This window comes from Lepisosteus oculatus, chromosome 10 (genome assembly GCF_040954835.1).
Source record: "Lepisosteus oculatus isolate fLepOcu1 chromosome 10, fLepOcu1.hap2, whole genome shotgun sequence".
NCBI lineage: Eukaryota > Metazoa > Chordata > Actinopteri > Semionotiformes > Lepisosteidae > Lepisosteus > Lepisosteus oculatus.
This window is the reverse complement of record NC_090705.1, coordinates 20,076,279-20,104,206: the sequence shown is the minus strand read 5'-3', so window position 1 is coordinate 20,104,206 and position 27,928 is coordinate 20,076,279. Positions and strand designations below refer to the sequence as shown.

The following is a 27,928-nucleotide window of genomic DNA, read 5'->3' as shown; positions in this document are numbered from 1 at the left end:
GACTCAGAGTAAAGTTCATCAGAAATCAGAAAAATGAAAAGGATTAGGCAATGCAGTAATGGTGAAGTTAGAGCTGGTAAATTCAAATGAAGTTGCCTGTATTTATACTGGAAAAAAACATGAAACGAACAGAAAATAGCTTTTGTAAGGCTATAAACTACACAAATTCACTAATCCCACATATGAGCTATTAATACAGAATGACCGGTTATGTAATAATTGGCCACTGATGTTTTTAGTGACCTAGGATAAGCAGGAGCAGGAGACAAAGCAAATCACCAGTCCTACTTTAACACAGAGCAGATCCTTGTTTTTTTAAATGCTCTTAGTAGGTTACTAACACATGTGATTATCAGAATTGTACTAATTTTTTACAAAGTTTTCTAAGTAACAGTAGCTACAGCTACTGTAGTAGTCTACAGCTACAGTAGCTTTAAGGAAACCCCTGTAAGTACAGTTTGTGTTCCAATGGTGCATTATTTTTTGTTATACCCACTTCCCTAGATACGGGTCTAAAGCGATTCCCAGTCTGTACCTTGGGGTCAAAGGCTCTTTTGAAAATGTCACACAGCTTGTTGGCATAGGTCTGTGAGCGGCCGGTCTCTGTGGCATACAGGATCCGTGCTTTCACTCTTCTGGCCATGGCTTGACCCATCAGAGAGGCAGAGAACTTTACCGCTCTACAACACAAAGACACGCAGGCATACTCATATCAGCATTCGGGGGCTGCAGATCAGAGCAACACTGCTCTAAAGACCTGGTGCTCTATAGGTAGTCACACGAGAAAACAGTACAACAAGATCACTGTCCTGTCTAATATTTTATAGCCAGCATTATAAATTCATTCATCTGAACTAACTTCACACAGTAATTTTACCATTATTTGGGGACCTGTACAAATATTCTTAATAACTTATTTGTAGTGTCTTAAATTAACACAAGAGAAAAATAATTAATTCAGGCCTTTTTTGAGTAGCTTAGAAAAAAACTGATTTGCAAAATCCTGACAAAGAAAGGGTCATCATTCCCTGCAACACCGAATGATAGATTAAAGACACTAAATATCATAGGGAATGCCCATTTCGGTTACAGTGGATTTTATGTTCCCAAGTGCATGCCTATAGAGTTGCTTCAAGGAAACTGCATTGAAAAAATCACTTTAATTTAGTTTTGGTGTACATCTAGTACTGAAGGAAACTCAGCAGTAGCATCAATAAATGAGACGCTGCCTTACTCTGCCACCTCTTTGAAGCTGATTTTCTTCTTAGCGCTGAAGCCAGGCAGTTTCCAGGGATCTACCTGAAAAAAGGACAAAGAAAAAAGAGATGAGGTGAAGGAAAGGACAACATTCAGCTTGTACAGCAGTTCCTGAATTTAAGTCGTCATCCTGCAGCAAGAGATGCACAATGTGTCATTCAGAGTCACAGTCACCAAATCACTTAAGAACAGGAGATCAAACAAAAAAAGGAAAATGTGATGTAGGTAATTTTTATGGGAGTAACTTCAAGATTAATAGCACTGAAGACTGGGAGACCATAAAAGTGTTCCGTTAACACTGTCTAGCGTTTGCAATATGGAAATTAACATTAGACTGCAACATAGTACAAAAGGCACGGAATCAGGATATGGCTATTTTTAACTTTACTGGATTTAATCCAAGCCCTGTCTATGTGAAAAATCCAAATCAAAAATCCAAATTTCTCAATTAGAATTTTCATTTTAATCAAAAACTAAAAAGTAGCTTAAACCTTTGAGTTCACTTTCTTCCTCTGTTTTGATATGGACTATCTGTTGAATGGTGTTGCAGACTTTCTTTACTCTTATGAGCTGTTCACATGAGAAGATTGTACAAGAAGGGACATTTTGTGTTTAAATGTATGTGTTTTGTAGTACTGGTGCTGTATATAAGAAAATATATACGTAAAACAATGTAATGGAAATACAAATGGAATGCTGCATGCCAACATCCTCTGTCATCACTATGCCTTTATGGAGCCAGACCAGCAAGTCAGAATAAAACTGGCCAGTGGCTGCAATGAGATCCATCAAGTCTTAACTAGACCCCCTTTTTTGTGTGAAGACATACTTGGTCTTATTGGGGCATCTCAAGGATTCTGCAAATTGAATTCTGTGATCAGATCTTATGTTTTACACAGTAAGAATTGTTTCTGGATAGGTAACAATCCTGGTGCCATACAGACCAGTGTAATTTTTAATCAGCTCTCTGTCACGTAGACACTAATTTTCTAACTTCTGTTATTCTACAAATGAACATGAAATGGTGCTTGAATTCTAAAAATGCAGCATTCTATAATGAGTACAAATCATAGAATAGTCACATTTTAAGTAAGTGAGTTGCAAGACTGTTTTAAACGTCTTGAAGTTGAGTCAAAGGTTCCTCTTTTATTTTAAATGCTACTAGTTATCTTTTCGTATGACAGAAAAGGCATCATCAATGATTAATGATGTGTTTAAGAACACTACATGCTGTAGAGTTTAAGAAGGATGTTTTGCTCCATCAGGAGTGCAGTACCTGGTACAGAAAACAAGGTGACAGGACATAGTTGAGCAACTCCTGGTGGAAGGCAGGCGTAAGACTGCCAGATATCGGTGGAACAATCCACACCCAGTCAGATGGGCAGCCCCCTCGTGCTCGGTATTCATTGTCCAGGTGTTTCATGAAAGACTCCGTGGCTGCATGGTGATCGACGATCGTCACCTTTGCCTGCTATACTCACATACACACACAGGCAGGCAGAAGCAAACACAAACAGATCTCAATGACACAGCTGTTTTAAGAAACACACAAAGCAGAATTGCACACCATCAGTTATGAAGTTTAGGGGTAAAAGATTCAGGTGTTGTCCTAGTAATTAAAAGGCTAATAGAAGCTTGGATAAGATAAAATGTAGAAACTATAAGATGCCTTCTCTTGACAGGTCTTAATAACAAAAACATGATACAGCTCTTTGTCGCAATGATTATCAACTTACTGTACTTTGATTTCTATTGTATATTCTTCCATTTGTTAAGACAAATTTGAGAAATGTTTAAGTGAGAATGACCTTTGGGGACATACAGTAGTTTCATTACAGAGTATAAGTGTTTATAAATACTTAGAAAGATGTTGTGGTAAGGCAAGGAATACTTCTGGTTAAACAGGTTCCTAAGAAATGCTGTAAAAAAGTCTTGATTTATTATTTTTCATAATAAATTTCATATTTTTTGTGCATCTTAAAATCTAGAGCATCCTTCTGGAATGTCTCACCTGGCCATGTGACTTTCAACATTTACCCCCGAGTGAGTTGAGTATCTGTAGAGATATCCTAGGAAGCTGTGTTTGATGTTAATGTGGATTACCTGGTTGCAGTGCTGGGTGTCTGTCTAGACTCATAATAGCAATAGTGGGTGTTAGTGTTGATAACTGATAGCTTTAATGGCTGTCACTATAGATCACCTGGTTTACTACCTACATTAATTATTTATGCTGGTTATCAATGTAAAAACACAAGATTACAAAAGAGAAGAAGTCATGTGTCTTATCTAACTCTTTCTCTTATCTAACTTGGTTGTTACTAGCTGATTGATCCGATATTCCTCCAGACATTTTCTGAAAGAACCCAATAATCTGGTTTCACAAATGTGGCTAGGTATGGTCAGTTTGGATTACCTGGTAGCTGTGCAGCACAGCAATGTTTATCTCTACCACGGCTTTGTCCTTCCACAGTGATGAAGTCTTTCTGGTATCTAGGCCCATCCTTTGTCCCACCTCCTACAGAAATAAACAAAACACACACACACACACAAAACTGCTAAGTATACAAGTTGGTTCGCTGCTTTCCTTAATGGTTTAAATAATTAAATAAATGTCACTTGCATATTAGCTGTGTCAGAAATAGATGTTCACATATTCATCACATGGATTAAAATAGGACAGTGCTCAGCCTAATTCATTGATCAATAATTCAGACTGTAGAGTACCTTCAGCCTATCAGAGAGGCATAGCATTTTAAAAGCAAGCTCCTTTTGTTATTTTAAATGAAAGGGTTTTCAGACACTAATAATTCAAGAGATCGTAGCATTCCTGAAATGCAAAATAGTGCGCATGGACCTGGTTATGTAATGGAGACCAAACAAGCAGAACCTTTAATGAGAAAAACATCTTCATAATGATGGGCAGAAAGCCAATTGATATTTTGTTTAGATTTAGTAACAGCAAGAAGGGTAAAACCTAAAGGATAATGCTTGTGATTGCAAGGACTGCACTAATTTCTGCCTTCATTGCAATAGATTTCATAAACGTAAAATGGTCTGTCTTTGCCTACAGAATGAGGTGACTCCAACCACCCTAGTTGAACTTGTTTGTTATTTAGCTTGGCAGTAAAAAGTAAACATCTAAACAAAGAACATTAAAGACTTCTTTGTGAGATTAATGGAACTTGAAGACATTTTTTTTAATGCGATTTCCGTTGTATTTCCGTGTATTCTCCTCATCTTGTTTGTGTGATATCCTTTGGGCAATTTGAATAACTCAGCTGTATATACATCAGTTAAAACAATATGTTCAAAGTCTACTAAACCTAATACATCTTGTACAGAAACACTATGAGTTTGTAAAGAAAGAGTATTCTCTAACACTTTAGCAGGCATTGCATGCTGAAAAAGCTTGTGCTGCAAAGCCAAGAGCCCACATTACACCAAGATTTGGGGGTGTCTGGCAGTGGGGAGGAGCTAAGTCAAGGGGAGTGAAAGCAAGCAGGTAGGACATTTACAACTCTTGCAACTTGGGGATATTGCATTGAGCTACAGATCTCATACACTCAGGAGATGGACAGCGGCCACTAAAACAACTTCCAACACTCACAAGCTAGATCACTGAGGACATGATTAAATAATGTGTTTGCATTTCGTTTAGGACAGTTTACCATGCAGGTTATTTTATCAGGGCCATGAAACCCATGCTTTTTATCCACTCACTTTGAGATAATTGATTTTAAAATCACTATTGCTATATATAATGAAGAATAACAAAAGAAATCAATAATGAATTAATTAATTGAGGCAAGGGGAAATTGGTACTTAGACAATTAACAAAATTAAATATGATGCTAAATTAATTTAATCAATTAAAACAAACAACTGTTCAGGTCTTGTAAATGCATGGGTCACCTTTCATGTACATCTAGTTTTGATAGGTTGATTTTCAGCATATTTCATTAAAAAGTAAGAAATCTGCATTGTTTCACAGAGTTCCTCATAATGTAATTATGTATTTACACAACAAAGGTTCCATACCAGTCCCCACCAAAATCGCCTTCATTTTGTACTTGCAGTCCTGCTTGGAACTGCAGGCAACAGAACTGCTTTGAAGGGTAAACTGATTAAATAAGGAATGTGTATGTGACAATGTCAGGGCAGGATACTCGCTGGTGCCATACCTCCAGGATGTTGTATCTATAGGTGTCACAGAAATTCCTGACTCCAATCTCAGAGCCCATATACCAGCCGTTGAAGGGTACAGCAGTGAACTCCAGCCCCCCAATCTCCAGCATCATATTGGCCACAGCAGGCAGAGCATACCAGCGCAAGTCCAGTTCTGCAAACCAGGAGAACCTGGCACACAGAGGGAACAGTCAGAACAGAAGTGGAACAAAGCTAAACTAAGTATCCCAGACACCATTGATTTGCCCAGTATCCCACCAGTACATTAGTACCAGTATGAGAAACAAACTTCTCAGCTGTTGTGTAGCACTAGTCCAGGTGAAGCAGGAAACTACACAGAGATACAGGAGATTGTATAACACTTTGCAGGTCTATGAAGATTTATTGGTGGCAACTCACGTCGGGTGAGTGATGGGCACCTCTAAGACGAGCTCAGGGGGTATTGGGAAGAGCTTCGGAGGCTCCCCCCGGGCCTGCAGGATCAGCGGCAGCACATCAAAACGCCCCCCCTGTGGCTGCCACCCCATCTGCACACACAGCTGAAGAGGAAGACAGGAGGGGGAAATGGTTCCACGTAACAGTTGTGACATATTACACTATACTGTTTCCTCTGGCAAGTGTTCAAAGACTAGATTATGAAAGAAGCAATTTTCCCTTCAAAAGTTTGATTCACCTTCTAGTTTTTTCATTTTGTGTTGCATTTCCTCAACAAATATTCCTTCTCCTTTTAGCTGAGCTGCTTCTGTCCCCAAGTAGGCTGAATGTCCTTTCATTCAAATGCAGTGTTTCTAGCAAGGGGATTTTTGCCCTTGCCATAGAGAGTGTTCCTGTAATGGGGGAAGTGGGAACCTTATGGATGACACAGAGTTCTGGCGCCTTTTGACTTTGGGTTGCCATTTGCTCTTGTGACATTATCTGCAAAAAGGCCAAAATAGACTGATGCCTCCGATGTAATTCTTTGCAATGTGAACAACAACTACAGCTCTACTTGGCTATAGCTCAAGGTTGGTCCTTTGATGGTGTCAGCTTTGCCACTCAAAAAGAGAATAATATCATAGTTTCTAGGTCTTTAAAACTTGCAATAGTTGCATTGTTCCTATTACATATAATAGAAAACATTCTACTTGTCTTCTCATTGTCGTGGTGTGTACACAGTAGCAACATGAACAGTGGCAATCACATATTGTATGCATATAGCAGTAGTAGAGGTTGCACTTTGTGTATGTTTATCAGAAACAGTAGAAGCAAACAGCTGACCTCGGTGAGCTCCACGTTGGCAGGATCTCCAATGACGGACCCATCTGGTTGGCTGTAGCCAGCATACCGGATCAGCTGCGGGTTCCAGAGACGGAAGTCGCCCTGACCCTGTATTCTCTGAGGGAACACTGTGATGGCTGACCTGTGGAGGGGTCAGGTACCCATGGTAAGCATTAAATCACTGGCGTCTCTGACAACTCATTGGGCTCATGCCTGAGTTTTAATTGGTTGAGCCACTTGGGAGGTTCTCTGAATTTTGTTTAAGGAATGCAGACAGTAAGAAAGGACCTGAAGAAAACCAGGCTGAGAGACCCTTCCTCATGCTAAGGGGAAAGGAGATAGAGAGCAGGAAAAAAAAAGATGAGCGACTGACAGTGTCAATTTCTCTGCCTCCCAATAACTATGTCAATTAACCGGGAAGTAACTTTTTTTTTCATTCCACGTGAAATGAATAGCAAAGAATACCCAGTGTTTCTTAAACCAAGAATCTTTAAACATTTTTGATTGAGACGTGGAACTTTTGCCTGTCCGCGTCTGGAATTTCCAGTTGGCGTACACGTTTTCAAATTAAACACAGTCTACACGTGCATTGCAGTTGACAACTTGACAGATCATGTGACTTCTGATAGGTACCTGCAAGAGGGCTGCAAACATACCAGACTTTTACTTCTATTCCAGTGCAGGGTGTGGATACAGTCAGGTCTTTAATTATTCTGCCCCTTGATGATTAACACAAGTAACTATTTCTTGACGAAGAACAAAAATTACGTAAGACAGACAAAATGTATGGTCCTGAACCAGAATAATTGAGGATGATCAGTACAGGAAACTTCTGTCCTATCCTAGGAGATTAGGAATTGTAAGGATTACCAAGCAATATCAATGTTATGTTAGACTAGTACTAACGATTCTCTGAGAACCTAACTAATACGTTAGGTGAAGTATTAACTATCTAAGAGACTTTGCTAGTAAAAAAGTCCAAAAAGGGCCTGATCAGAACGTCTATTCTTAACAAGGGGTAGGACAGCAAACACAGAGCTTGAGATAGGACCTTGGAATCTGGAGAGGACAGTGGAGGACAATCAGGGAGGAAGATGGACTAACCTGAGGTTGCCCTTGTTGGTAGCATATTTGATGTGGTTGCAGATGTAATTGAACATCTCAGCAGCACCTGTGCAATCCCGAGCATCAAACACCTAAATAGACACCACATGGCATCACCAGACCAGAATTAGATAGGCCACTGAAACATGCACTCACAAACCCAAATCGGAAGAAATCCCTTTCTCTGTAAATGTTAATATCCAGTAAAACTGAACCTCAAAAATGACAAGGCTTTTTTAGCAAGTATGCTACACACTACCTAAAAAATGCACAAAAAATATATTGTAATAAAATGTTTGTTCATGGTCCAAAAGGTCACAAATGGTTACATTGGTAATCTTAAAGCCTTTCTTTTTTCTACATCAAGGACAAGACAGAAAAATTGTTAAGTTATATCACTGTATGCTAGACCCTCCCCAGACAGGGTGGGTGCAGAAACAGTACTGTGGCAGACATGCTGGGAGCGTGTGTATGTTTCTGTGTTTATGAGTGACGGCATGAGCAGCAGGAGATGTAAAGCAGGCCCTGAAAGGTTAAGAAGGGCCACACACAACGAGCCAAGACACCCATCAGCTGTCATCCGACAACCGGCATGCTCCCTCCTGCCTTTTTCTGTTCTTAACAGTTTACTTCAGCTGGCCTGGACAGGAAATGTGTGGGTTGTGAAAAACCAAGTGATTACTGGTGTGTGCGGCCATGGGTTTGAGCAGCAAGGAAAGTTCTAGCACAGGAGCAGTTCTCTTGGAGGCATGATCAATAGGTAAAGAGGATACATTTGAAGAAGTGTTTTAATGTGAATTAAACCAGCTTCTTAGGCCATTCAGTAAGTCACAGTTGAGGGATCCAGTGCTGTTATCCTGTTACTGACACTGACATTCATTCCTTCATTTTCCTTATACTGTATTCCCTCTCCAACATTCCCCCTGACCCATTCTGCTCTCCACCTCCTCCTTCGCTGTCTTTCCCTGTATGCTTTCTCTGGTCCCCCTCACCTGCAGTTTAGACCACTGAATGCGTCCCACACAGCGAGCTGCATTTCTCCAGGCCTGTTTGGCACCAAAGATCAGTTCTGTCTCTTCCAGGTGATAAGTCTCCATGGAGGCAATCTCCTTCTCTACTGCACGCAGCCTCTGTTGGTGGGCATCAGTCTGGAACCTGCCGAACACACAGCCCACAGAAGTCACTGCACATGGTGCTATAACAGGCATCAGAACTATAGCATTACCAAAGAGTAACTGTATAACTCTTTCATCCTCCTTTCATCATCTACGGATTTTTCTGATTTTCAGATTCAAAGTGCTTTTTTGTCAAGGACTATAGGGGTTGAAAATGTAAAAAAAAAAACTACTTGGAATTCTGGATGGTAATCAACACAACTTACAAAATGGAATTCGTAAAAAGAAGAATAAGTTTATTCCAATACATTAGTTTTAGAGGAAAAAAACATGTTTTCTTTCCCCCTTCCTGCTCTCCTAAGCCAGTCCTTTCCCCCTCACCGTTTGATGGAGCTGTAGTACTGATTGATGAACTCGGTGGCCTGTTGTAGCAAGATTCTTGGGTCCTTGGGCAGTTCAGGGGGTCTGTTTACCAGTTCCGGGGGATACATGACTGATCCAAGGCACCGGCGCCCCCCGCAGGGTGAGTCCTGTGGCACACAGAGAAAGATTGAAATGTGAAACCCCAGCCATATTGACAAAATTTCAGCAGAAGCAGCAGCAATGACGGGGCCAAACCACAAGTTGTTTTTATGTTAAACTTAATTTTTTTTAATTTTCTTCACCATTCTTTCTCACTTTGTTACGCCTTTCTAATTGAAAAAAGAATTTTGCGCACCTTGTCAGTTCGCATGTGTAGAGTGTCATACAGAGACTCTCCTGTCTCCCAGTTCTTAATACGAACATATTTTTTCACCTTCATGTGGGCTGCTGAGCTGTAGAGAGAGAAAGAAGCAGGTGAATGCTAGCAATTTGGAGGAAAGAGAGAATAGAGAGAACAAGACAGACAAGCACACACAGAAGAAGACAGACTTGGTAGATTTATAGTTAGAACAAACAAGTTGATTGGACAAAGAGACTGTGACTCTATACAGGATCTCAAAGACCGGGTCAACAAATTCACTCCAGTGCCCCTCTTTATAATTTCTGCACATATTCAGCACCTTTTTGATGAAAAAAAAACATTGAATAAATCAGAGATGTATAAGGAAATTCAAAATCTATTTTGACCACATAAATTGCTTTATCTACTAAGGATATCTTGGGAAGACCTCTCAGTTATAGAGTAACCCAGTTCTAACATTGCAGGAGTCCTGTCTCTGGTGCCTATAATGGCCAGGGAAAAGAGACTATCTGCAGAGAGTATGGCATGCCTGTTGTGTTCAGAATATTGGTACACTCCTTCATCTGGTTTCTTTGTCTGTGGAGGAGTTATGTGGAATTTCATTCCTCACTTATTACAGGTACTGATCCAAGGAGACTGAGTAGTCTGTGTGTTTGAAGAGTGAAACAAACAGGGCCTGACTCCCCAGTAAGAGTTTGCTACACCCGTGGTTTGTCTCATCTAGATTTAAACTAATAAACTATAAACTATAAGGACTATAAAACACTATAAAACAAAGGAATCTTGCAGATTTTTTGAAGGCAATGATTTGCGTTTCGGTAGAAAAGCTGTTTGCACAGGTTGTGAAAGATCACTGCTGTCAGTGACACATACCTGTCATTTTACACCTGCATGCCCCGCTGTACAACAAGGAAACTAGCAATGGAGCATGTCAGCATTGGGTTCAAGTGAAAAGAGCAGGAAAAAGCAGCACTTTATGCTTAAAGAGCTATAGGTGTTTAAAAATTACTAAAACATAATGATGAAGATAATTCACTGATATCCTTCAAGACACAAAATCACAAGATAACTCGCAGCAAGGTATAGAACTTCCTGTGCATGGTCAAAAATTGCCCAGTGCATTCTTCAAAACATGTTTATTTTGCTAAAAAGAAAGAAGAAAGTGTTTGCTCCAGACAATGTGTCTCAAGGCTTTCATTAACTTCCTTGAGCGTACCATGAGCTACAATGATCTGTTATGATGATAAGGAAGTGTCAGCTTCGTGCAGTGCTGAAAGATGTAGGTGTCACTGTGAACCCCCTGTTTTAGGAACACAGCTGCTTCCTGATTCTTCCTGTGGTCCTAATGATAATCAGGCATTGTGCACTTGTTGTTCATGCAAGCTGAACCAATGCAATGAAATGGAAAAAAAACACAAGTGGTTAATAGGAGTGTCATCAGTTCAATGGTCTTTCAGTTTCTGATGTGGAAATTAACAGAAAATTTGTCAAAGAAATTGGGGAAAATGAGGAAATGAGGAAACAGAAGTTGACTATTTTCAAAGATGGTGTAAATTCAAGTTTTGAAATAAACAGAAGTGTAGAATATGCTGGGTCATAACCAAAACTCTGGTGTACCTTGCAGTAACTACAGTATGAGACACCAATGCACTCTGATGCATAGCCCTCTTCCTACCTCCCTACAGTTGCAGGGTGACATGGCTGGTGGCTGTTAACATTTGCTACAAGTCATGAGATTCCAGGAAATTAACAAATCCCTGTCCTTTCTCAGACTGCAGTTACATTAAAAAGACTTTAATAAAACTGTTTGCTAAAAAAGGGTTTGCTATATCTAATTGAAGTGCAAAATACTATTTTCACACACGTGCTATGTGATTTTACATTCTAGCAAAAGCAGTTCGTAGTTGTGTTAGGCCTTTGAAAACCTTATTTATGGCTCAATAACAATAATAATTAATAATAATTGCTTACACTTATATAGCGCTTTTCTGGACACTCCACTCAAAGCACTTTACAGGTAATGGGGACTCCCCTCCACAACCACCAATGTGCAGCATCCACCTGGATTGTGCAACGGCAGCCATTGTGCGCCAGAACGCTCACCACACATCAGCTATCAGTGGGGAGGAGAGCAGAGTAATATAGCCAATTCATAGATGGGGATTATTAGGAGGCCATGATTGGTACGGGCCAATGGGAAATTTAGCCAGGACACCGGGGTTACACCCCTACTCTTTTCGAGAAATGCCCTGGGATTTTTAATGACCACAGAGAGTCAGGACCTAGGTTTACATCTCATCCATGTTTTTAAAATGTTAAAACTATTACTGCTCAGCACTGTACAGTAAAAGATCACTATATGTTAATTTAATTTAATACTCCTTTTTCTTCACTTCAGGTCACTGTAGTGTCCAGTGCAGTACTTTGTATCTGTGTACACATTACCGGGGAAGTGTGATCATTAATGCACACCAGCTCCGTCTACAACTCTCAAGGGTCAGACTAAGTTGTTCTTGTTTAGTAAATAACGTTTGGATTATTTACAGACTCAATCGGCACAGGCTGTGTTTCTAAACAAACCACTCACAACTCCATCCTCTTTCTTAAAAGGACCATTTAGTCATCTCCACTCTGGCCTGATTTTCCAGAGCTGGTAAAGAGTTCACTAATAAGTAAAGCTCAGGGACAGTAACAAGATCAGGTACTGTAGATTCTTGTCATGGTTTACAAGACTTAATTTTGGAACCCTTCTCTATAGGAAAGCAGATACTGGAGAGGCTTGGTGTTGTAAAATTGGGATGGTCTGTTCAGGTTTAGCCCTGTCAACAGGACTGGCCAGTTCAGGGTTCCTGGCCAGTTCTACTAGCAAAACAAGAAGGGAAAGAGGTCTGCAATAATGTGTTTTAAAGATCATATCTTGAAAGATTATTCACTAGCTTTCAATGAAGCATATTTAATGAAAGTAACACAATGAATAATACAACATCAAAGTAATTTCACCACATGTTGTTCCTAACTTTTCAAAACTTAGAAAAAAAATTACCATTTTTCATAATTATACTTACACACTGATAACAAAAGTTAAGAGCAAAGCAAGGCTTAAGCTGAAATTTATGATGTTTCTCTAATTTAAGACAAACATGTCATTTCAATAAAAATTAAAAATATACACTGTTTAACATCCACATTTCATGAAATACAATATATGTCTTAATATAGATTTAATTTGATCATACAGATTTTATCTAGGGAAAATAAATACACATTTATTATTTTTAGTCTACTTATAAAATATTCTCTGAAGTGACCTACTGTATATACACATTGTTCTCATTGCTGTGTGAAATATTGACACCCTTGTAGAGAAACATAGCTGTAAGAAGTTTAAGTTTTAATAACTACATGGTTTAATTTTTTTTTAAAGGGCTTTTCATGCAGGACAATGTTTTGCACAATTCTTCCTGTTTAACCATTTACGAGACAGACTCAATATCAATAAACATCTTTCAAGACACGCACACATAAGACTCCAACATCCTAAAACAGGCAGGACTGGCTAGGAAAGTTATATTAAAGCCTCCTACTGGCATTAAAAAATGTTATTCAGGTCATTGATTTAAAAGCAGTTAACAACTAAGCTGACAGACTCCTAGGTTCATGTCTTTCTCAGTGGTTTGAAAAACACAGAAATCAATTTCCTCTCTCCAAGTGGTTTCTTCCAGGTTTCTCCTGAGGAAGAATAAAATTGCCAAGACTGCATTCATGACTCAGGCTCAGGTTTATACTGTAGTGATGTTAACTCTGGGAGTCAGGCTGTAGGGCGCAGAACCGCAGATCACTGGCAGTGCCCAGTTTGGTGCCAGAACTCAGTCTGAAGATAAACAGCCAGCAGTCAGCCACCATGCACACACTCCCTCCGCGCAGAGTGCCTGCTGATCCCTCCATCACTACCCCTCACTCACCCGTTAGATGCTGAGGAATCTAGAGTACTGTTGCTGCTGTGGTCAGGAGCCAGCTTCTGTGCCAGGACAGTATCTTCTGAAGAGTTCATCTTTTGTCCTCTTCTCTCCAAGATTCTTTAGAAGTCTCTTCCTCACTCAGCACCTGAGTAACTAAGACTCCTCTGCCAAACTCACAGAACTGGAGACACTTCTTTCAGTTCCTCCTTCACTGCCTCTGTTTCTCTTTCCCTCCCACTCTCCCTCTCTCTCAATACCTCTCTCTAGGACACTCTATATATACAGTCTCGACACACTGTTTTGGCTATTAAGCAACTTTTTATGAATTGAAACAATACCTCTTCCAGAGCTAGTTACTGGCAGCTTGGGTTAGCGTTTATCACATATCTTATGATCTCCTTCCTCCCTGTGCTTTTCAACATAATCTCAGAATAAGGTGTTATACTCATTTTGAGGGAGATTCTAAGAAGAAATCATTTTAAAAATGGATACTGTGGCAGGGCTGAAGAGTCCAGCTCCCAGGGAGGGCAATGGACTGTTTGACCAGCATGACAAGGCAGATGCCTTTATGAGCTCAGTGCTTGGTCAATCAGACAATTAACCCATAATGAGTAAGCCTCGCCTTCAAACATAGAATCATCAGGTTTGGTTACACAGAAAAATACTTGTATACTAATGGTGTGACAATGGTATCTTGTACATCATGTTTGGGTACTCATCACTATTTAAAAAATAAAATAAAATAATGAATGTCAATATGTGCCTGATATACAGATATTAAAACAGTCCTATTAGGCGCATGTATGGTTGTTCATCATGTGGGTTGGAACCCAGGCTGTTGAAAGTGCTACAGTATATATTCTTGTACTGGTTTGCTTCCACCCCTTTCTATTGTTTTACAAAAACAGTAAGGTGTCTGTGGCTGTACCACGTTTTACTACAACAAAGGATTCAACCAAACAAAGATAATGATCACACCATCGCTGTGCCAAAACGAGAGACATTCTCTTTCAATTGCCCGACAATAACCAGACGTGTTTCACCTTGATCCAGTTCAAGTAAAGCTTTGAAAACAGACAAATCATTATCCATCAGCAGGAACTAGAGAGAACACTTCTCTAATTAAACGTCAGCCTTGTCAGTAGGAGAATACAGCAATTAACAATATAATAATTATAATATTTGATTTCAAAATTTGTGGCCACAAATAATGAGAAGCAAAATGAAGATGAGAAAAATAAGAATTACATACAGATTTTATCAAGGAAAAATAAATACACATTTATTATTTTTACTAATATGTTTAGTCTATTAAATATAATAGACTTAAATATAAAATTAAATTTTAAATATAAAATTAAATTTAAATGTTAAATACATTTTAAATATAAAATTAAATATTTTTAATTTGTCAGTGTTAACGCTGTTAAAACATTATCATTTTATCTGCTTTGCATTTTTAACAGATAATTAGGCAAAACTGCAGATTAGTTAATATATGTGCCTAATTTGAATGTTAATGTCTTTTAGTTTTAAGGGGCAGCAGATATTTTTTCTACCCTGTCCAGGAGAGAATGATTCCAGATAGTCACCCTAGTTTGGCTGTGTGGGTCACTGTACCCTCACACCAAGTTTCCAAAGGCTTCACTTACTTTACAGGTGTTTCACCTGTTTCTTAAAAAATGGCTCTATAGCTATAGACCTGTAAGGTTAAGTCTGTAGAGGCACTTAGTTCTAGTCTGTTTATTTCTATCCTGTTTATCAATTAACCACTTGTTGAGGAAATAGGTCAAGACAGTGACGCTAGAGTAGGACAAAATATACTTTTATTCATCCCACAACAACAGAGAAAACATGTAAATAACCCTCATAAACCCATTACCACCCCGTCTCTTTCCATGTTTATACCATGTTTATGTGCTAAATAAATTTTCAGGATTAAGAAAAAAATAGACTCAATCTTAACCTTTTCTTAAAACACAAGTAACAATAATATTTAACCATTTCTCCATGTAAACCCTGTCATGGGAATGTCTTGAAACAGCAGGATTGTGAAACCAGTTGAAGGGCAAAGGGTTACATTCATAGTAGAATGACCTGAGAGATTCAACTCAGAAGAGACCAGATATAATTATCTTTCAGTAATTCTAGTTAGAGGTATTAATTGATTTGCCATACAGATCATACAATTTCATGAAGAAAGAAGGAAAATTATGTATGAACGCTTGGCTAGAAAGCTTTTTTCGGACTTTCAAAATTCTTGGAATGAAGATATGCCTCCTTTTCTCAGATCAAATTGCACTCCCTCATATTTCCATGTGATCTTTGGGTTTTTGTCAGTACTCTTGAGGATTTTGCATATTTGGTTCTTTTAACATTCCAATCACGCATGTGCACGATTGTTCCTCTTAATAATGGGCACCAAAGCCTTTTTTATAGAACAGTTTGACCCAAAGTTTACACACTGTTCTAAATGAATCATAGAGTACTCAATTATTAAATTTGAGGTTTGTAATTGTATCTAAATCTTGTTTAAAATTAGTCAACGTAGGATTAATAGTGATGTTTTCCTGATCTACGATGAAGGCAGAACCTTGTGTGCTATGTTGTGGCAGCGTGTAGACCATGTGAGAACTTGGAAAATCTCTCAGCCTCTGCTGTCAAGGTCTGTTAGTGATACTCTCACTGCACAGAAATTCCCTGTACAAATATTTATGACCCTTCCCAGCTGGCAGCCCCAGACAAAGCCACCCCATGGAAAATATCTCTCATCATTATCTATACACTCCAAGGGAGTGTGTGTATGAACATGTTGGTTAGGGGCTACAGTGGCAACTTTTACTCCCATACTCTTGGCTACTGTGTATGTTTAGTGTCACGTACCAGAGAATGAAAAATGTGTGCTTTATGGGTTGTTTAATGATACAATGGCAGATCTCAAAGACCATAGCCTGATTCAGCCTGACAGCGGCAATTCCACAATTGGGTGTTTGCGATTATAGCCTTGTAAAATGGGTATTATGTTGTAAATTATTTTAAACTCAGGGATCATTTTAAAGCACGTAATATACAAGAGTACATTATACCAGAGTACCTCCAGTTAGCACAGAAATACTTCCAAAAGAAAGAATTCAGACCTGGTTGAATTTAACCTGAAGTTTTAATTTATTTTGAAGATGATTGCTCGCTACTTATGTAGTCCGTTCTCAGTTTTAAATGCACTTGCCTTTAATTATCACTTGTGTCTTCTGGGCTGTTTTTTGCTGTTGATTCTGAAGATTATAGGCATTACTTTGGAATTCTAAATGTTAAAGAACCTCACATCTCCTGCTTGTTTTATCTGATCAATACTAAAAAAGATTCAGTTGTTTGAGCCTTTCATTGTCGGACACTCCTTTGAACTACTTTGAATATATGCCCTTTCTCTGCACATCTATATTCACTCATTTGCATTTGTCTCCTTCTTTTGCTTTGTTTGCTAACCACTGGGGGCACTATCCACAGCTACCACTACCCTGGACAGAACACACAGAGACACAAACACACACACTCACACCAGGGCCAATTTTCCCAGAAGTAAATTAACCTACCAATATGTCTTTGGACCGTGGGAGGAAACCGGAAGAAAGCTACTGTATGTAAACACAGGAAAAACATATAAACTCCACACAGATAGCACCCTAGGCATTGAACCCAGGGCCTCAGCATTACAAGGTAAAAACACTTCCCCAACACTTTTTCCAAGCTTTGTTGTGTTGAAGACATTTCAAAATGGACTGAATTTATTCTTTTTTTTGCCATCAATCGACACACAATACCCCATAATGACAAAGTGAAAACGTGTTTTTAGGATTTTTTGCAAATGTATTAAAAATAAAAAACTAAAATCTCCTATTTACATAAGTATTCAGACCCTTTATTCAGTACTTTGTAGGACCACCTTTAGCAGCGATTACAGCTGGGAGTCTTCTTGGGTATGCTTCTACCAGCTTTGCACACCTGGATTTGGGCAGTTTCTCCCATTCTACCTTGCAGATTCTCTCAAACTCTGTCAGATTGGATGGGGAGCGTTGTTGAACTGCAATCTTCAGGTTTCTCCACAGATTTTCTGTGGGGTTTATGTCTGGGCTTTGGCTGGGCCACTCAAGGACATTCAGAGACTTGTTCCGAAGCCACTCCAGAGTTGTCTTGGCTGTGTGCTTTAGATCATTGTCATGCTGAAAGGTGAATCTTTGCCCTGGTCCAAGATTGTGTGCAGTGTGGAGCAGATTTTCTTCAAGGACCTCTCTGTATTTGGCTCCGTTCATCTTTCCCTCAATCCTGACCAGTTTCCCAGTCCCTATCATTGAGAAGCATCCCCACAGTGTGATGCTGCCACCATCATGCTTCACCGTAGGAATGGTATTAGCCAGGTGATGAGCAGTACCTGGTTTTCGCCAGACATGGCGTTCAATTTGTGTCTCATCAGACCAGAGAATCTTTTTCCTCATGCTCTCAGAGTCCTTTAGGTGCCATTTGGCAAACTCCAGGTGGGCTGTTATATGCCTTTTACTCAAGAGTGGCTTCCGTCTAGCCACTCTTCCATACATACCTGATTGGAGTGCTGCAGAAATGGTTGTCCTTCCGGCAGGTTCTCCCATCTTTACACAGGAACTCTGAAGCTCTCTTAGAGTGGCCATTGGATTCTTGGTCACCTTCCTGACCAAGGCCCTTATTGCCCAACTACCCAATTTGGCCAGACAGACAGCTGTAGGAAGAGTCTTGGTGGTTCAAAACGTCTTCCATTTGACAATGATGGAGGCCACTGTGCTCCTGGGAACCTGCAATGCATTGACAATTTTTTATACCTTTTTCCAGGTCTATGCATTGACACAATCCTATCTCGGAGGTCTATGGAGAGTTCCTTAGACTTCTTGCCTTGGTTTTTACTCTGCCATGCACTGTGAACTGTGGGACCTTATGAACACAGGTGTGTGTATTTTTAAATCATGTCCAGTCAAGTGAATTTGTCACAGGTGGACTACAATCAAGTTCTAAACTACATCTCAAAGATGATCAAAAGAAATAGGATGCATCTAAGCTCAGTTTGGAGTGTCATAGTAAAGAGTCTGAATACTTATGTAAATGAGAGATTTCAGTTTTTTTATTTTTAATAAATTTGCAAACATTGCTAAAAACATGTTTTCACTTTGTAATTATGGGGTATTGTGTGTCAGTTGATGGCATAAAATAGTCGATTCAGTCCATTTTGAAATATGTCTACAACACAACAAAGTGTGAAGGGGTCTGAATGCTTTCTGAAGGTACTGTATCTATCCTAAAATATTGAGGTAAATAAGATCATTGCTAATTCCAATGCTCTGATTGTTTTTGGAGCAACTTAAATGTTAGAGTCTATGTTAAAAATATGTGGTAAACCTTGTAAGGCAATATCAGCCCAACTCGTACCATACAGGAATTCAAACTAATGTTGAATTATTTTTAAAATGTTACTGCTACCAGTCTTACAACATTTTGTAAACCCACTTGTCTGTTGACATGGTGCAATATTTATTGCTGTGCAATCAGGAAGTATGTGTAAATCACTCATTGTTAAATTGCAAAAAAAACAAAACAATACTGGCAACAAATCTTTCACCTTCCATTTCAGGGCTTTAAAAATATTGTTAGTCTTAACCCCCTTTGTCCCTGAATGGAGAACTGGTGCCTTGTTGAGAAACACAGTGGAGATGACTTATTTAAAGAATCCACAGGTAGCACAGTCACTTGCAGACTTGCAGATTGTTTCCTTGTTCCTTGTAACAGAGGAGGGTAGGTGGGTTTACCCTAGAACATTAATTTCCATAGCACATGATAAAATATGTTGTCAAAGCCAACACTATTGTTGCTTTGAACTGCTGCACAGGCTGAAATACCTCCTCTCTTTTGCAAAATGTTTCAAGTTATTAATTTTCTCAATTATTCACAAAAAATGCTCCAGTGGTTCACTTTCAGCATGCCACAGTTTGAAGGGGAAAGCTGTCATAATTCTCTTTAAGTCTTGTAAATTAACTCACCTGTGGTCAGCCACAGAGGCACACAATAACGACAGGGGACTACAACAGAATGGGTCCTTTAGTTTGTTCCCAACCATAAGAATAAAGAATCTTTGAGAAACAACACATTTCAAGAGCTTTGAAAAAGATGCACTTACCAAGGCTCTGTCACCTTGTATTGCATTTTATGCATTGTACACCTGGCAGAGGAAAAGACAAATTAACTGAGACAGACAAAATGACAAAAGTATAATGTATTATTTATTGATTGTGCAAGCTGAATGCCGATAATAAAATATTGCATAAAGTGCCTTACCTATTAAAAATAGTTGACTACCTATCAAATTTCTATTCAGAAAGTACATGATAAAATACCGATGTATCAGGGAATTCATCAGATATTCTTACTAATGACAATATCCTGAAAAGTATTGCAAGGGCTTTATGAGTTAATTAGTGCAGATAGGCACTTGGCTCCAGAAACTGGCTGACAGTGAAAAACAGAGGCTCTAGAATTGGATTACCCATCCATCCATTTTCTGCCTGCTTCATCCAGGGTCATGGGAGAGACTGCCTATCCTGGCGAGCAACAGGCGCAAGGCAGGATACACCCTGGAAAAGGTGACATCTTTGGATTGCTGGAGGAACAGGAAGCAATCCAAAAACAGATAAAATTTCAGTAACCAAAGTAAAGCACAGGGAATAAATATAAATATTCAAACTAGCTCTATTATTAATTAAAATAAATTTTAAAAAATCTAATTTTTTACATTTAAAATCCTGTGAAATTGAATATGTAAAATGGGTAACATTCGATTCAGAGACAGAAGACTTGTTTGAGGTATATGTATATTCAGCCTTTAGTAATGGCATTAATGCACAATACTTTTAGAACTAGTACTTCAAATGACTGACAAGTACAAATAAAAAGACTTTCAAGTTTAAAATTTAAATGATACACAACTGCCAGACTACCCATGGCCCGTAAGAACAGAAAGGGTGCCTAATCTGGTTTAGCAGGAAACTGTTGCTCAGGAAAAAAAGTCAAGATTACAACCAGGGTTAAATTCACTCTGCAGCAGGATCTCATTGTTTAAGGAATGCATGTTCAATGACGTGCTCTGGGTTGTTCTCAAGCTGTATTTTACACTTTATTGCAGTTATGTTGAGACATACAATATTCCTTTTTTCAAATGCTTCATAAAGAAACTGACACAAAATACAAAAGAAGAAGGGAGCAATTAGAAAATCAGAAACAGCAGCTCAATTAGTATTTATACACATTCAAATAGCCTACTGCATATTTGTTACTTCCACATTAATGAGAGTCTCTAACATGACTTTCCCATTTTGTAACACCTTTTTCCAAATGTATGTTGTTAATTTCTATAGTAATTCTGTAAGCAATTTTCTCAATGAGATACATTTCAGTCATAGAGACTTCCACCTTTGAAAAGTAGATCTGTTTGGATTTAATCAGCTTCTAATGATTTTTTGCAATGACTGCAATTCTGATAGTTCTAAACAACTATTTTTCTGCCTCTGATGGGATTTTATCTGGCATTTGTCCCAGAACCAAAATTCTAGGGGTCAGTTTAAATTGAACAAGGATGCTTTCTGATATTTCTGATATTTCTTCAATTATCTCAATATATTTTCATAATTTTGTAAGACAAAATATGTGTATGATTTTCCAGGCATTCACCACAGCTGCAACACAGGTATAAGATCTCTGCAGGAGACGATGCTGGTACTGTAAGTGTCCAGTATGTGTTTAGGTGTAGGTTTATGATGTAGGAAGATAGATTTCTACACTCAGGGAAATTCCTGGGGAAAATACAGTTAAATCCAACAGCCTAGATTAGCAGAAAGCCAGTCTGAAAACTCGAGCTAATTTACAAATACAGACAAAACATTTTTTTTAAATGGCGCAAACCGAAATAGGCTCCCTCCAAGCTGGGCATCCTCACAGCGCTCTCAGTGTTTTTTTTTTTTATTTAAATAAAGAGGACACTGACTTTATATTAACATTTTCATTGACTCAATCAATGGCAAAACTTCCCAGTTCTCACTTCGCCACTTGATCTGCTGTGTAGCGGAGATGGTTGCTATGCAATCCCCAGGTGGGTGCAGTACTTTGGTGGGCGATGATGATCCTATTTGTAAAGTGCTCTGAGGTCTTTTTAGAAAAAAAAGCACCATATCATGGAGGCTTCCATACCATACCAGTTAAATATATTATGATTCCATTCTAAAACACAATAAAAATCAATAATAAAGTCCAGGGCAGTGTGTGAATAGTTTTGATAGTCACTGTACAACCAAATGTACAAATAAAGGTTACAACATACAATATTTAAACTCCTGAGCCTCCTTCAGGTGTGGGATAGTGAATATGATTTTTCCTCTAGTAGCAATTAAAAAAGAGTATTATTCACTGTGACAGGAAGAAAATATTATAATTTAGTAAAATTATTTATTTGCCTTAGAAATGGAAGGTACATTTTGACCAAAACACACTTTAAAAGTAGGAAGATATTTTTTTTGTGCTTTTGCAATTGATACAATAATGGTTTGTGAAATAGACACCTTCTAGGCTAGAGCAGACTGAAGCCCCTTTGATGAGCAGAATGACCAAGGAATGGCGAGGAATTCAAAAGTTTCTTTGAAAGCAAAACTTTATCAGATCACTTGATAGAGGCAAAGGTTAAGAAAAACTAGCTTAAGTGTTCAGGGCTGAGACTGTGTTAGCTTAATCATTAAATTGGCAGAGGACATAAAAGATAAGTTGTAAAAAGAAACAAGTGGAATGCAAAAATGTGGAAAAATGCTGCTTACTGGTGAGGAATGCAGACATCAGGAAACATTTTCTCTTCTAAGGTTACTGTTGCATCAGTGATAACCTTTGATTCCCATAGATAAGACAAGGAGAGTTTGAGGGTAAAATATGTTAAGTTCAAATACCTGACTCAGACACTGCTCTAAATCATGCCTTAAGCACCACATCCCTACTGAGTGTGCATTATTAGACAATACTGAAACAAACATTTTAGATCTTATCAGTAATGCCTGTGGCTGGTTAAGTCAGGACTAAAGGAAATAGATTATGTACTAGCTTTCAAAAGAGGCAAAAATGTAAAATCATACTTTCTCTGGAAACAAAGACCATTTAGCTGGTAGAGAACAGGATAATATATTTAAGTATTAAAGTATTTAAGAAAAACATCATTTGAAGAAGAAACTTTGTTTCTGTAACAGTGTTAGGTTTATTAAAAGTTTAGATTTGAGTATCGTCGGTATAGGATTTATATTTCAGACCATGTGATTTTAATAACTAACCAAATGGGAACATGTAAATGCTGAATAGTAGGGCACCCAGTATCGAGCCATGAGGGACACCAGACTCAATGAATCCAACATCAGAACTGAAACCCTCAAAAGAGAGACAAGGTTCATGCGATCAGTAAAGTAAAATTTTAACTATTTTAAGAGCAATATCATAAACTCCTAACACACTCTCAAGAGGAGAAAATAAGACTTAACAGTGTCAAAAGCAGCACTGAGGTAAAGTAGAATAAATGTAGATACAGAACTGGAATCAGTAGCCATAAGATAGTTAATAACTTTAACAAGGGCGGTTTGTGTAATTGTCTGAAACCAGATTGGTGGGGTTTGAAGAGGTTGTTTGCAATGAGATGGTTCTTTAATTGAATTGCAACATCATGTTCTGAGATTTTGACAGGATAAAGTAGGCTGGACATAGGATGAAAATTGTTCAGACAGTCCAGAGCCATATTTGTTTTTTAGGCATAAGGGTAACTGCAGCCTTTTTAAGGGCCAGAGCTCTGAATTTTAAATTAATTATGTGGAGGATGGCAGGACAGAGGGTTGAAAAACAGGACTGAAAAAAAAACAGTAGGAATGCGATGTGTGTCAAACTGAGACAAATTACAAGGATGACATTACAATTGAATAGTAGATGTGAGTGTGAGTGAGTGTGCAGATAATGCTCCCACCACCACACCACATATTCAGAAAAGGGGAAGGCCTCTTGATCAAGGCCAGAATTCACTGCCCAGTCCTCAAACACAACTACAGCAGCTCCGCATGCAAAACCTGAAAAAAGAGCTTCCTGATGCGATGCTCCCACCACCACAGTGCACATATTCATAAAGGTGGAGAATGTGTTGTATTGCCTAATTCTGGAATCCCAAGTGGTAAGCATTCAGGGAAATGTGTGTTTTTGAACAGAGAAACTGAGAGTCAAGATCAGGGTAAATGCTCAAATTGAGGGTGATGTAATTAGCAGACCTGTATTAAGGCCATAGGTTTTCCTAAATTACATCAACAATCTAGATTCCAGCAAAAATGGTGTAATAAAACTCAAGAGCAGAAAAGAGCAGGCGTTTGCATGCATAAAGTAAAAAACAAAGTAAACACAAAATGGAAAACCAAACCAGAAGAGGCTACTTATGGAAAATACCTGGGTGTTTATTTTGACACATCATTAAAAACTTCTAGACAATGTGACAAAGCAATAAATAGATAAAATGTAAATATACATAGTCAAACGTGTAGAATTTAAATTAAGAGATGTTTAATTGTATAATTAGTAAGGTCTCATTTACAATATTGTGCACGATGTCAGTGACCGCTTTTTATAAAAGATGTTTGTGCTCTGAAATCAGTCCAAAAGAGAGCAAACATACATTTAAGGGCTGAAGATAATCTACTATGTTGACAGGTCGAAGGTACTGAACCTTTTTAGTCTTGAATAGTGAAAACTAGGGGCACCTGGTCCAAGTACTAAAAATCATTAAAGGCACTGACAAAGTCAATCTCCTGGACATCTTCAACAGTGAGATCTGAACCTGAAGACTCAAGTGGGAACTATGTGTTAGTGCATTTTAACTGAGAACAGGAGAATCTTCTTTCTGGAGGTTATTATTCTCATAAGGTATTTTTCTCATACCTTAGAAACAATGGTATGAGAAAAATGAACTGCATAACCGGGCAAGCTAGAATCATTATATCCTTATATTCCTAGGTTGACAGAGGTAGGTGAGATTAAGGTTTCGACCTCCTCCTAAACTTTGTTTAAAACCCCATAAAGTATAGAAATATATTTGGTCACTTGGAAATATTTCATTATTTCAATTACCGCACCACATCACTTGTGAAAAAGTACACTTGATTCACAAATTGAGTGGGAGAGATCTGGAGTATGCCACACTTGGATACTTGAAGGTCTGGGCAGATGAGCAAACTGACACAGCAAGTTAATAGAAAAGCAGACGACACTGAGAACCCTCTGGATCCAAGGGGAATTTTGATCTGCCCATAAAAGTCTGAATTTAGATTATATTTTTTGCCAGTGCTCATAGAATCAGTCGTCATTATTTATATTCCTTAGGTCTCATAGCTTTTTGCGCCACAACATAAACACATTTGCAAAATCGGAGGGCGAGGTTAAATGCGGCAGATTTCATAAATGCGTTTTCAGGAAAACAATCGCAATCACCTTGCCTCGATGCTTTTCTCATCTTCCCCAGCAGAACTTGACACCAGTTCGTAGCTTCCTCTCTGGCTTCTATTAAGAAACCGTATTTAAAATCCCAGTGTTTCAACACAAAATAAAATTAAAAATGAAACAGCCCACTTCTCCTAAAAGCACTGAAAAATTGTGAAAATAGCCCGTTTTGCTTCAATGCAAAGCTCTCATTATTCTGTCATCACAGCATACCATAAGATTTTTCCGGTGTTCACACGGTGCTTTCCTATATGCAAACCTTTGTGACCCTCGGAAATGCAAAGGCATTTTTGAAAGTTTTGCCGTGCTGTAACCCACACAGATCTGTAAACGTCTATTAATATGGGAAAACAACACTTGCAGCTTTCAACAGTGCCACCTGCTGGTCAGTAAGAGCTCTCTGCACTCAGACCACATCCACTACCACTAAGCAAAGAAAGAGCTAGAAAAAGGGACATATGGCATTGCAGAAGACTTGTCAAATAAGACTCTTAACTAAAGCCAAATGTATCTAGTAAATTCCTGGGCTCCTTAAAACCACTGCTGCATTTCAAAGACAAAAATCTATTCATAATAAGACAAGATACAGTACCAGGAATAGCTTTTTATTGAGACACAATGCTTGTCTGAATTGTCAGCATTTTCCAACAGGTGCATTCCAATGTCTCACAAATGGTTTTCTAATATTTTAGAAACAGATTTATATTCACCTCACACAGATGATCTCTGAGGTTGAAGATTTGCTGGTCATCACAAGGTCCAGTCGGTGGTTTAATGGTTTAATTGTAGCTCATACAACAAGCAACAAATTCACCTAGGACGGCACAGAACAGTGTTTCCCAAACCCTGCTCCGGGAGACACATCGTGCAGATCTTCATTCTACCTGAGCTCTAAACCACCAGTGCCAATTGGGAACTTAACTGATCTTCTTGCTTGTTTAGGTTTTAACTTGTTTCTTTTCCCTGTCGCGAGTGTCAGAATTACTCGACCTTAAGAGTACTGTTTCCAACACATTCAGCACACAGCCTTTAACAGTGTCTCTCCTCAACTTATTTGACATTATTTTTGAGTGAACAGCTCTTACAAGATGATCCATTGATGATGCACAGACACAGATGGGAATGACTCTATCAGACATGCCCACAATTTGTGTTTTCGTCCTTCTGCTGGTGCAGTTGGTAACATTTCAGGCAGTACACCTGAAACTCAGAAACTAGTACTGGGTTGATACCAATTACAAACCCCCTTGTACAAATATGCCCAAGATAGAAAACTGAAATAAATTAACCTGTTATTAAGCATTCAGCTAGAACAACATATAGGAGACTGTTCCTCCAGGTTCAAGGCAGGTAAGCGCTGGCGTACAGACCTATACAGACTCAGTATAACTGATGCCTGACATTTGCTTTATTTATGATTTATAAATTATGAAATGGCCTTACATAATGTGGACCAACCTTATAAATATAATAAACTTAGATTATATTTTTGCTGTTAATAGCTGCTCAGGAGTCTTGGCTTAAGTAATAAATTCTGAATAGAGAAATTTGGCTTCAACCCGTATGTCTGAGCGCATCAAGATCAATTAGATGCCACAAGTAACCACTTTCTTCTGGCAGATGGCTGCATTTTCTTCAGAGCTTAGAAGACCTGAAGTAGCTCTCGTGGGTTGAGCTGATCTTTGCCTATAGTCAACAAGAAACATCAAGACCTAGTAATAGAGCAAATAAGGAAATGAAAAAGTGATTTTGCAAACTTGGAATTTGAGATGTGATCAGTTTATTCATTAAGCCATCTAGGTAGCTGTGTGAACCCCTGCTATTGACAAACTCAGCCCAGTGGACCTCTTCAGGCCTAACATTAAAACATGAACCAGAGGCCATAATGGGAAATGCATTTTAAACAGAAACAGGTGGAATTTCTTTTTACTTTTCTCTTTGGACTGAACGACTTCTCATCTGTTATAATTTTCTGAACTCCTGATTGGTTGTTATACGGTCTCTATACTAGTCTAATACAGTGAAACAGACTTTATACCACAAAGGTTCTATGGAAATGGGGGTTTGCTGGTTTTGAGGCCAGTTCTGTAATAGGTAAAGTGTTTACAGGTGAAGTACTTCACAGTGCCGTGGTTTGGGAGAAACCAAAGAAATAATACTGTATAAAACCCAGCCTATAACTCACTCTTATTTTTAGCTTGAATCCAGATTGCTGCAGTAAATAATTCACAAGAACAAATGTATTACTTTTTTTTTAATCTTCGTTCTTTCAAGCATTGTGAACTTCCTTAGCTTGTCTTTTACTGTCCTGTGTTTTTTTAAATACAATTTCTACACGAGACCCTCAAAGGTACCTCTCTCAAGAGAGAGAACAGAGGAGTGATACTGTGAGAACTCAACGCAGGACTATCACACAGGCAAATACAGACACACCGATATAGAAATAAATACAGAGGGAGTGGGAAAGGTCCCAGGTCAGTACCAACAAAAAAAGAGAAAGGAAGATAATAACCTTCTGTATAAATTTTAGAAAAGACATTAACTGTAATGACAGTTAGACTGTTGACTGTTAGTGAATTGAGAATGATCACTGGTTCTTAGCTCTGAAGTGTTATGTCCCGTCAGAGCAGACATGTTTGTTTTGAAGTTACTTGCTATCTGGTTCTTTTCACCCAGCTCCTGGCTCTCTTACAGCCTTGGCCCAGTCTGTGAAAAGTAGTCTCTACCCGTGTGTATGAAGACAGTGTGACTGTCCTCTGGGG

At 38.6% G+C, this 27,928-nt stretch overlaps 1 protein-coding gene across 1 annotated transcript in view; it reads right to left on the bottom strand.

Moving 5' to 3' along the window:
- The window catches only part of LOC102697373 (nitric oxide synthase 3-like), a 33,559-nt gene extending 19,572 nt beyond the window's left edge, over positions 1 to 13,987 (bottom strand). Inside the window, exons 1-12 of the mRNA XM_015357151.2 lie at positions 13,605 to 13,987; positions 9,637 to 9,733; positions 9,300 to 9,448; positions 8,796 to 8,958; positions 7,804 to 7,895; positions 6,700 to 6,841; positions 5,842 to 5,981; positions 5,439 to 5,613; positions 3,671 to 3,772; positions 2,534 to 2,728; positions 1,235 to 1,299; positions 536 to 680 (exon numbers count right to left, since the gene is read on the bottom strand). Of these exons, the coding sequence (XP_015212637.2) occupies positions 536 to 680; positions 1,235 to 1,299; positions 2,534 to 2,728; positions 3,671 to 3,772; positions 5,439 to 5,613; positions 5,842 to 5,981; positions 6,700 to 6,841; positions 7,804 to 7,895; positions 8,796 to 8,958; positions 9,300 to 9,448; positions 9,637 to 9,733; positions 13,605 to 13,693 (1,554 nt within the window). The 5' untranslated portion in view covers positions 13,694 to 13,987. The remainder of the gene's footprint in view (positions 1 to 535; positions 681 to 1,234; positions 1,300 to 2,533; positions 2,729 to 3,670; positions 3,773 to 5,438; positions 5,614 to 5,841; positions 5,982 to 6,699; positions 6,842 to 7,803; positions 7,896 to 8,795; positions 8,959 to 9,299; positions 9,449 to 9,636; positions 9,734 to 13,604) is intronic.
- Between the last annotated feature and the right edge of the window lie 13,941 nt (positions 13,988 to 27,928).